Below are 12,436 nucleotides of genomic sequence, written 5' to 3'. Positions count from 1 at the left end.
TCTTCAGTACATATTTTGCTGATTTATAAATTTGTTATAACCTTATTTTACTCAACAAAACAAATTTAAATATTTTTGTTGGTTATTTGGTGAAAAAAATTAAATGTTCTAACATCAGTTATTATATGCTATTAACAATCAAACCAAGCGAACAAATTGTCACGAGCGTAGGACAGTTTATTTTTTCTTTAGTGTAAAAGAATATTTTTTTTATTAAAAAATATAAATGAAGTACAGAAATATATGAATCAAGTAAAAAAAAATGACCCCAAGGTACCCCTAACCCTTGGTTGGTAACTTTTTATTTCTTATTTTTTTCTTATATTTGTTTTTTTTTTACTATCACTGTTATCCTTAACTCTTACCCTTGTTCGGTTTATTTTTCTTACCAATTTTTTTATAATCTTTTTTTTTAACTATCACTGTTACCCCTAACCCTTGGTGAGTAATATTTTTATTTAACGTGCTGTACGTAAAATTTTATTTGAAACTAGTTGATTTTTTTGCTAAAATATATACTGGGTCATCATTATTCAAACTTTCGGGATCACTTTTTTACTTGTTCTGATCAAGTGAAAATACTGACCAAGGGGTCTTTTTTTTACTTGTTGAAAACTGAGGTCATTTTATTTTACTTGATCCATATATACAAAAAAAAACTTTTTTAAGTTATTTTGCCAAAGCACTAATTTATAATTTTGAATTTATTATTACTTATATATAAAAAGAAATTAGAGAACAAAATTTAAACCATATTTTTTTCAAATTTAACACGTAGATTTAGTTAAGATCAAATCAAAAGTTTATAATAAAAATTTGTTCTAATAAGTTTCTTGTTTGAAGTATTCTAACAATTTTGTTTATGATATTTAATTATATACCTTAAAACTAATATAACTACTAAATATTTGATAGCAACAACACAATACCAAAAACATACCATAAAAACAATGAATAACAACATTAAATGCAAGTTTGTAGAGCATTGTAAATGTCTGAGTATTTAAAGCGATACCCACTTTGAATGGTCTTTGTTGGGTTTACTTTCTGTCCGTGGGTGAGCATAGTTGCCCGGGTCGCACCAAACATTAGTTTGACTGCAAACTCGGGAACGGGTAAAATTGCTGGCCTCCGCAAAACCGAACCAAAGTTTTGAGCAAACACCTTTGATGTTATTTTTTGCGGAGCTACTCCATTGATAACGCCTTCAATGGCGGAATTACCGAGAGCGTGCATCCAAATTTGCGTGACATCATCTAAATGAACCCATGGAAAGTTTTGTGTTCCAGGCATTATTGGTCCACCTAAACCCATAAAAAATGCTGGATACATAGATTTTAGAGCTCCTCCTTCAGGACCCAATACAACTCCTGAGTTTAATGTTTAATCAAGTTAAAAAGTTTCTAGTTAAATTATACTGGAATACTAATTTAAGTTTTATCTTACTTTTAAGTAAAGTTTAAGATAAAATATAAAAAAAGTTACTTTTTTTCTTTAAATAATAGTAGATGTCAACATAAAGTATCTAATTTAAAAAGTTCTGATTTATAATTTATTATATTGTAACTAGTTCAACACATACAATAATTTAATAAATTTATTATATAAAAAACAAATGTTTTAATGCTTTTAAATCAGAGCAAAAAAATATCCTCAGAGCAAAAATAAATACTTTATTCCGCTTAAAGCTTTGAAACTGTTGTAAACAATTTCAAAAATATTTGTTTTTTTTTTTTGCGTTATAAATAGTTATCTCTGCAGTTTTCATAAAGAACTTTGAAACTTGTCAATTAAAAAAAATCCTAAAAACTTTGTATACATTTTTTTTTCTTATACTTAAATTCTGAAATTAACTTAAATTATTTAGGATACTTGTATTTTGTTTTAGTAATAAATTAAAAGCTATGTGGGCTTTTTTTACATATCTTCACAACTAGTAACTTTATATATTCATAAAAAAAACTAATTTGTTTTACTACTCATTTTAAAGCTATTAAACGTAATTTTGCATGTTTTTTATAATTACAAATTCTATTACTATTAGATCCAAATATCACTACTAAATCAAAATGAGCAGTAATGTGATTTTAAATGCACTCTTTCAATATTTACACAGTGTTTTAGAACACTAAAGTTAATTAATTATATTAATGTATTTTAACAACATAGTTCTAACAACAAGTATAAATACTTATGTATAAGATATTGAAAGTTTTAAACTGTTTTTATGTTTGTAGTTACTCTTTTTGTTTTTATTAAATCAAAACTTTTAGTATTTTATTAAGGTGTACTAAAAAGTTAAAAATATAAAAATAGTGGCTATTAATGAAAAAACATTAAACATCTAACTTGTCCTAAATTAAAAAAAAAAAGATTTGGAAAATCATATATTTTAAACTATATATCCTACAGGTAAAACTTTGGTAATATATAGGAACAAATATATATACTTTCTCTAATAACTTATATAGACACATTTAAATTCTAATTGGCATACTTTAAGTTGTTTTAATTTATATATAATGGTTTGAGCTATCAACTCATTAAACTTGTATTTAGCGGATAAATGTAATCACATCCAAAAATAACATTAATTTCTACGTATTTAAATTAAAATTATTCTTATACATTTTATCAGCTTTCTTTTATCTTTTTAAACTAATAAATAAGAACATCAAACCAGTTCTCATAATTACGTGTCGCACATCAGGTTTAATATTTTCAGGTAAACTGGCTGCTTTTTCCCATTTTAGTGTCAGCTTACTCCAATAGTCTCGTGAATCGTCAGCTACAACTGTTTAAAAACAAAAAATGTACAAAAATTAAAATTTTGGAAAACACTTTAAAATTGATAATATTTTTTCGACTAGGCAAATAACAGTCCTCAAAATAATATCATAAGTTATTTTGGATTGGGTTAAATGAAAACAATATATATTTAAACCTTAAAATTTCACACTTCATATCAAGTAAAGAAATAACTAATAAAATTAAAATGTAACATGAAAATTTACAATAATCAGCTTTTTTATGGACTACTAATGAAAACTTATATATGAAAACCAATACAAATCATTTTTTTAATTCTTTTAATAATCTTATACTTTAAAAAGTACAGAAAAAGACTTTAATAGATTATCTTATAAGAAAAACTCAACATAAGAATTATTTGATATACAATCATACTAAATAGCAGTGATAAAAGAACTTTTTAGCTGAAGCTGTTTTTTTGTAGAATGTGCAACGCTTGCCGCTCTTACAGATTGCCGCATTTCCTTAACAATATTGATCTACACCAGGTTTTTCCAAACTTTTTTTTAAAACGACCCTTTTAAAAAAAAATTTTAAAACTATGGCCCCTCCAACAACATTTCTCAAAATACTACCATTAAAACTGCATAAGATCTTTTTCTTTTTAATTTTCATTATAACTCAAAAATATCTAGTGTAAATTTCAAATTACGGCCTCATGGCCCCATGTGGCCCCTTTACTACTCACGGCCCCCTAAATTTCTGTAATGGCCCCCAAGAGAGGCCACTTGGCTTAGTTTAGGAAACCGTGATCTAGATGGTACCAAACTATTTGGTTATTTAATTTTTAGTGTATTTATTTATTGTATATTATTAAATTGAATTTTTTTTCCAAAAAATACAACATTTCAATGTAAAAACCTGGTACTTTATTTAACTTAAAATCTTAATTTGCATTATACATAATGTTTCTCAATTTGTTCAAACAATTAAAACAAATAAGTCTAAATTATATCTTAACTAAAAAGAAACCATTTGAATTATACTACATGTTCTTATAGTTTTGAGTTTTGTTAACATTAACATTAGTTCAACATAACTGATGCCCGATAATTTATTAAAATCTTTCATCAACACCAACAGTCAGACTATCAAGGAAATTATTAAAAAACACAAACTTAATGAAATTATTTTGTAAAGAGATACTTGTCAATAAAATTATAATGTTCCTTTATGGAAATCCAATTTATACAAACTAAATTGAATATCAAAAAGTTACAAAAATGTAAAAGAGATTTTTTAATATCGGAAAATAGGTAGCACCACGTCTTTAACTATTTAATACCTTACACCAAACATCAAATTTTACCATGTACCGGGTAGATTTTACCTAAACTTAACCAAAATTGTAAAAAATCTTAAATTCTAGGTATTACAAAGTGTAAACATATGTACAATAGGCGTAAAAATAAGTACTGCTTCTTTGTTTGTATAACAATATTTTTCGAAAAAATAATATCAAGCTTAAAATATACTAGGCCTAATGTGTGTATTAAACTGTAAAAAAACCATATCAACTAAAAATTAAGAGACTCAATGTAACACTGACCTTTTTAGTTGAAAATATTTGTCTATCGGGTATATCGTAAAGGGTATATCGTTTAAAAATAAAGTTGTATAAAAATTAAATTAAATAAAAAGTCAGTATTATTTAATTTTTTAAAACTAATTGTAAACAAAAGTTCTTTTGAAGTATTTGAAACTTAAAAAAAATTACTTTCTGACGCAAAACATAGTTAGGATTATACTTACATACTTAGGATAAATTACACACTGTTGAAAATAATAGTATCAAACTTTGATTATAGTTAGCTTTTATTTTGTACTTTTTATATAAAGTTTATAGACTTTTTGTGAAATATGTTATAAATTAAAAATTAATATTAGAATTTAATACCAAATACTATGGTTGTATAGTGATTTACCAGATCCAGAATTTGGACCCTAACTAACAAATTATGATTGTAAAATCGAAAAAAGTATTTATTAAAAGGTAAAACTACACAAACACTCTTTTTTTAGAAACTTATTCAAAGTTTTCTGATTTGCAACGAGGTTTTTAAAAGTACAAGTTTTCATGTTTACTTTAAGTATAAAAATAAATTTAAGATTTACACCTATATTTAAATTATTGTAAATGTACTGAAATGCTACTTAAATGTGTTTAATAATTTAACTTCAAATAATTAAAGATTTTATTTTAAAAACAATGTTTAATACACAAAAAAAGATCATCAACTAGTAATTAAAATTTATTCAAACAGAATTGTATTCTATACCAAGTAAATTTATAAGTAATTTTGTTTTGTGTTTTTATGAGAATTTAAATTTATTATTGTTTGTACTGTACAACTATTAGTAATTCTAGGTGTTTTTTTGCATAGTTTTTCATATTTCAGAATTTTTCATGATTCCAAGTAAAATATTTATAAAAGGTTGTTTTTTGTTAACTTTATTTCAAAATATATACTTTTTATTTTATTTCAAAAATACTTCTTAAGGTCTATTTAATAAGACTTTGATGTTTTTTTTTAATTCCTAGTGAAAGAGATAATTGTTTTACTAAAATCCGGATCTGGCCAAATGCTAATTCCTAAAATGGATCTGGTTCAATCCGGATCTATATCCAGTTATTTGAAGCAAATAACAGTCATTTTTCGTTGAAAAAAAATCTTTATTTAATGAAACAATCACACTTAATTTATAACAAAGTGTTCAATGAAAAGACACAAGTAAGTTTTCGAGCATAAACAAATTCACAGTCTAAGTAATTTACAAGTTGTAGTTGATGTATAGGCTATGTTTACATCAATTGTTTCAATAATAACATTATGATTGATTTATTCATAGTAGTTTTGCTTCCTTAGTTTGACAAACAAATACTTTTTATATGTACTGTTTTGAATTTAATTGAATATTTTTACTTTTAAATAAATCAGTTTTTGTACACTTTTTTAATGTTCTATAAGAAGGTTAGGTAACTTCTCTAGTCGATAGACCTACAATAGAAGCGCTAGGTACACAAAAGGTCGGATTTATTTGACATAGACTTTTGCAGAACACTTTACTTTTGTTAAACTAGCTACTTTATAAGATCCAAATAAAACTCAACTTATAGTTTATTTATTCATGCGATCAGCTTTTAGAATGAATCATACTAACATCGAATTTTAGGTTACTAGATTAAATTCAAATTGAGAACAAATTAAAGCAAAGTTAAAAGAGTTTAGAGAACTTTTTTCAAAATAAATCTTCCAACATTTTCATAATTTAATAAAACAGTACAACTACAAAGTATTAAAAACGATAAATAAAACAAACCAGAATTTTCGTCATATTCAAGAACATCACTAGGGGGGTAATAACCAATTCCAGAACAACTACCCCAAAAACTAGGTTTTTCACTTTGTTCAACAATTGCATCTCTCAATAGTTTCGTTGTATTCACTCTGCTTTCCAAAACTTCTTTTTCAAATGAACTACTCCATCTATATTTTTTTTAGTCTTTTTTAAACCATTACATTCAAAAGCAACTTAATGTTTTTTTATAATAAAACATAACAACTATACTTGCAACAGTTTAAATTTTGATTAAAAAACATAGAAGTCTGTTTTTTTAATCCTAAATAGTTAGTATTACAAAATATTTTTGAAAAGTTATTCCAAAAAATAATTCATAAACGGTTATTTAAAAAGTTTAGATATTATCCTGACTTTTAAATTACCTATAGTTTAATATCTAACTTAGTATTTTTTATAATGTTTTTACTTTGATCGACTGACATTTTTTAAATTTTACTATTTACAATCAAAAAACAAACACTTTATAGCTAATCTATCAATATCTAACTAAGTATTTTTATTCACGTAAATTTTCAAATTATGAACAAGTTTTAACCAGATATAAAAATATATAAAAAGAAATTGTTTCCTTTAAATTTTTCTCTTTATATATATATTTATAACACTTGATCAGCATAACACAGTTAACAGTGATAAAGAAGCAACATTTAGGTTTTGTAGTAGTTTTTATAAATTTAGAACATCTGCTTATGTTTACCTAATTATTTAAAACATACTTTTATTATACAATTAAAAGGTTTTCTTATGGTTTTTAATCGATTTTACTAACTGGTAATTAGAATATTTTGCAAAATAAAATATATATGACAGGCATTATACCTTTTTAATGGATTCAGCACAAGCTCTCCTGCTAAGTTAAATACTGCATCAGTTCCTTTAGGAAGTCCATTATTTTTTACATCTTTCTGTTTAAAAAAAAAAATTTTGAGCGTTGAAATGATTTAAATAAAATAAATACTCAAAAAGAAAGATTATACAGTTATCTTTGAGATTTTGTTTACTTGTTATGTAACAACATAAACAACTCTAAAGAATAAACAAACTAAAGCATTGAACAAAGTTAAAAAATACTTGTTAAAACTCTGTTTATCTAAAAAGAGTATTATAATGGTATCAACAATATAGTAACCTACAAAATGATGTCTACAATATCATTTCAACAACAAATATAACATATAAAGTAAAACTGTACTTGATATTTCAGCAATAGAAACATTTTTAAGGTAAATGCTTATTAAAACTTTTATTTGAGCTATTTCAACTCTTTACTTAATCACTAATAAAAAAAGTATTTAATTTGTTTTTTTTTTTTCAATTATTATACCACTTTAGGGAAAAAAGTAATTTAGAAAGACTTTTTTTGTTAACTCAAATAGCACAACAAAACTTTAACAATATTCTACATAAAATAGATAAAAAAATACAATTTCAAAATACTATAAAAACTTTATAAACACTAGTTTCAAATATAATTAATGTACAGGAATCAACATTCGAAAACAAAAGACAAACAATATAACTATCTAATTATATTAACTAAAGATAACACTTCAGTTACAACAAAAAATAAAATATTTCAAGCAGAACAAGATCAAAATTCAATTCTAAGCTTTCGAAATTATACTTAAAATTAAAAAAATACTGCTTATACATGAAGTATAAATATTCTTTATATATCCATATAAATAATAAGTGTTCAAAATCAATAGATTACTAGTAAGTTTTTAAAAGAGATACGAACAAAACAAGTTCGTTTGAATATAAAAATACAAAGTTTCCCAAGTATTTGCCTTATTGAACATTTGTTTTTCTGTATTGAAATAATAACTTAACTCTACAGAGTTCTAAAAAATAAGTACTTCAAATAAAAAGAAGACAATTGCTTTATACTTTATATATTCTAACCTTTAGAATACATATTTTTTCACTCTGTCAATTTACTATTAGTTAAACACAAAGAAGCGTTTATAAAATATTTTGGTAAAAAATCATAAAAGTCAAAAATCAAATAGTAAGATATGTTTATCCTATAGTTTGAAATTTGATAATCAAATTATACATTCTAGAAATTATACAAAACAAATTCAAAAATTCACAAAACCTCAAAAAGTAGTATAAATTTGGTAATGTTTTTTTTTATTGTGATAGTCTTTATACTTGTATATAAACATAAAAAGTAATTTTTGTTATACAAATTTTAGTAAAAAATACCTTGCTATAGTTAAAGAGATATAAGTATTTAAGAACTTGACTAATTTTGATGTATTGTAAAACATTTACCCAGGTAATGACTTGCTTCTTACCAGCATCATTTTTTCTGGAAACAATAGTAACACTATACCCAGCGTTTTCCAATGCTTTGCACAAACTTTTTCCTATAAAGCCTGATCCACCACCTGATATAATTATATATATATATTTATATATACTTTTTTTTTTTTTCAAAAATAAATTTTGAAGATCAATTTCATACTTTTTAAGTAATATATTTACTAAGTTTTTATTAATTTAACCATTTAAAATCAATTAACTTATTTTCAAACATGCTAAAACTTAATTTGTTGGTGTAGTTTATGAGGCATAGCTTTTTTTAACACAAACTTGAAAATAAGTAAAATTTATACTGTGTATTGAGATAACAATGTTTTAATTTTGATTTGTTAAAATTTATAAATACAAGTGTTTTGTTCAAAAATGTTTAATTTTAAATTTTATTGGAGACCAATTTTCTAAATGGTGATCAAAAGCTATTTTAAACAATATAAAGTTATAGTTATAAATAATTTTAATATCATTAACTAATTTTTAGAAAATATTTTAAACTAAAATTTTTGCTAACTTTCTCTATCGAACTTACTAAATCTTTGCAACTGTTTTTTTTTAATTAACTTAAAACAATTTTTTTTTTTTGATTGAAAAAATTGATGTGAATGAAAAATGTGAACGCTCACAAGTATGGTCAATGGATTGCTGTGGAGAAAGACCTTTTGATTATTATATTTATCATCTGCTCTTACAAACTTACTACATTTGTTAAGCAAATTAAACCTTTAAAAGTCTCATAAAGTATTTAATATTAATAGTACACCTATATATAGTTTATTGAACGACAAAAAATAGGTCCTAGGATTTGGTCCTAGGATCTAGCACAAAAAGACCTTTTGTTTTTTATAGGGTTGCCACTTGTTTTTTCAAAATTTTTTCCAGGTTTTCCAAATTTTTTCCAGGTTTTTAAAAGTACACATTTTTGGGTCTATTTTTAGTTTAAAGTTAAGTTTAAGGTAAAAAACTGTGTTAAATAGTATAAAAACATTGAAAAGATACTGTAAAGCTACTTTAAATATGTGTTTCAGGAAAAAAAATTAATGATTGTAAAAATTTTTCATTTATATGATAGATTTTTTGAGATTTTACCACTGAGCATGTGAAAATTCTTAAAATTCCAGGTTTTTTTAGTGATTTGCTCAAAACTCCAAGTTTTTCCAGGTTTTTTCAAAGTTTCCCAAATTCCAGGTTTTTCCAGGATTTCAGGTAAAGTGGCAACCCTGTTATTAAGTTGTACACTACGGACACCTTTTAACGTCTTGTCCAGGACAGAACACATACATCTATAGTTGATATAACTTCAGATATTGTAAAATTATCACCGATAAAAATTTTTTACTATCATACACTTAATAGATAAGAACAAACCAACAACTGCAATCCTAGAGTTCATATTCTTCAGATTAAGAACCTTTAGAAAATATATTGCTACAAAGTTGTGAAACTTATATAATCAGTATCTTTTTGAACCTTTCTTTCATTTTAGAGCAATCCCCTTAAAAAAAAATTGTTTTAAATTATCAGTGCAATTACTGAGATTACTGCAGTAAAATAAATAGCTTAAAAAGTTTTTTTTTTTGATAACATAAGACTTGTGGCGTTTAAAAAAAATTGTTATGATACTATTAATTATTATATTTAATCTTTTTTTTAGTCAAAAATAAATAAAAATTGTACCAATATAAACATCATTTATTCATATTTTTAAATTTTGCAGGTAGAACAGTATTATTTTATTTGTTGTCAGTTTTAATACAATCTTAGAGTCTATAATTCCTTATCATAAAATCTATTAATTATAGATCTTATAATTCTCATATATAATTATATTAATATATGTTAATTGAATGTGTGTGTGTATGTGAAAGGTGGATGAAAAGTATGAAAGGTGAGAAAGCGCCAAGGAGTTATTTGAAGAAGAACCGTCGGTTGCGTACACTGTTATTTGAAATATCACGTCTTTTATTTAGTAATTGTCAAAATCCGTTACATGGTAACTGCTTAATTAAAAATGTTGTGTATAAGGTGCGCGTTAAATTTAAGCTTAGTAAAGATAATAACAAAAGTAATAATAATGTTAATGATAATAATAATAAAGATAAAAAGTAGATTGGTTTGACAGGAGGTCACTTTAAAGATAGGTACACCGGGCATAAGTATACTTTTAAGCATGTAAATAAAAAGAATAGCACAAGATTGTCAGATTTCGTTTGGCAGTATTTTGACAGGTATGGAACCAAACCAGAAATGGAATGGAGCATCCTTCACCACGCCAACAATAACATCAGTAGCGCGAGCAAGATCTGACAAATATGCAACCTTGAACGAATGGCAATTTTAGCAGAAGATAGTAAATAATTACTAAATAAAAGACGTGATATTTCAAACAACTGTGTACGCAACTGACGGTTCTTCTTCAAATAACTCCTTGGCGCTTTCTCACCTTTCATACTTTTCATTCACCTTTCACATAAACGCACACATTCACTTAACATATATAATTATAATTATATATCCTAAGTAATATATAGTTTTGATGAATTATTATTTATATATCTATTTCGCACAAGTCACTTTCTACTCTCCGACATTTCATATATTCATTTTACCCTCGGACTATAATTCTTCACACCTTTATGTGTCAAGTTCCAAGTTTAATTGGAAGCCTGTATTCAAATCACAGATATACCGTGCTTTTTTACCTACTACGCCTAAGAGAGCTAGTAGGTTTTTACTGCAGGTTTATACTTAGCATATGACTACCTCGTTGTTTCACATTTTAACTTTCATATATAACACAGTTTACTTATTAAATATTTAAAATATATGTATGGGATATTTAGTTTAAGCACCCGACTGCTACTTTATCAATCAATAATTTAAATAATTATAAAATACAATATATATGTAATTTAAGTCATTGTGATTTTATGTATGTCACTGTAACTTAATTATCGGTCAGTACTTTGTACTTCTGTAATGAAACTAACATTTCATTTTAGTATTTTAAAGCTTATGAATAAATATGGAATTTTTTGTAACAATAAAAGCTTTTCCAAAAAAATTTTTATTATTTTCAAAACAAGCTTTTCCAAAACAATTTTTATAACTCTTAAAACAATTTTCTAAAACAATAAACAATATTGTTTACTTAAAGGAGTTACATTTATTTCAGTGCTTATAAAACGGAATTTTACTTGCATTTAGTAGCAGTAGCAGTATCAGGTGTTTGGTAAAGCTCGAAATGTAGTATTATAAAATGTTTAAGTTTAAGTCTGAAATACTTCGTTTTCTTTAGTTTAAGATACTTCTTGTTACTTGTGTTCAATTGTAGTTTTAGTTAGTGTGTCTTGTGACTATTTTATATTTGTAAATAAACTTTTGTTGACTTTTAAGTATCTTAGATGTATTTATCTTATCTAAAAATATCTATCCCCATTTAATTACCCCTAGCAATTTAGATTGGTTACAATAGACACCACGTCGGCATCTCTTATCGAGACACTTCGTACAATAACAAGTTTGTTTTTTTTGTGTTTTTTTTCTTAAACTTTAATTTTTTCAATTTTGATTTTTACATTTGAACTAACATACTTGTTTAATTTTATTCAAAATAGATTACAAACATAAAAACTAAATTAACATACTTTGCAATACTAATTAAATAGTTGAAATAACCTCATTTATATCGTGACGTAGTTATTAGATATAATGAACTATTTTGTTCGTTTATTAACAACAGTAAAATTTGGATCAGTTTTCTTTCCATTAACGTGAATGTTTGTTTATATTATTTTTTGTTGTTTTGATGTGTATTTTAGTTTACTTTACTTATTTTAGACTTAATAATCACAAATATTATATAGTTTTATAACTGTCGGATTTAATATTAAGTATTTTACCGATTATTAACTATTATCTGTAGAAAATATTTTAT

General features: G+C 24.6%; 1 protein-coding gene across 1 annotated transcript; it reads right to left on the bottom strand.

The window, feature by feature from the left end:
- Positions 1-156: 156 nt before the first annotated feature.
- Positions 157-9,932, bottom strand: LOC145841957 (epimerase family protein SDR39U1-like). The gene is made up of 6 exons (XM_082949271.1): positions 9,868-9,932; positions 8,455-8,570; positions 6,994-7,079; positions 6,133-6,299; positions 2,681-2,794; positions 157-1,370 (listed from the first exon to the last, which is right to left on the bottom strand). Exons 1-6 carry the CDS (start codon positions 9,890-9,892, stop codon positions 964-966), a joined length of 915 nt encoding a protein of 304 aa, XP_082805397.1. The 5' UTR covers positions 9,893-9,932; the 3' UTR covers positions 157-963.
- Positions 9,933-12,436: the final 2,504 nt, after the last annotated feature.

This window comes from Thalia democratica, chromosome 8 (genome assembly GCF_965202585.1).
Source record: "Thalia democratica chromosome 8, ktThaDemo2.hap1.1, whole genome shotgun sequence".
NCBI classification, from domain to species: domain Eukaryota; kingdom Metazoa; phylum Chordata; class Thaliacea; order Salpida; family Salpidae; genus Thalia; species Thalia democratica.
The sequence above is the reverse complement of the archived record's forward strand: the minus strand, read 5'-3'. Positions and strand labels throughout refer to the sequence as shown.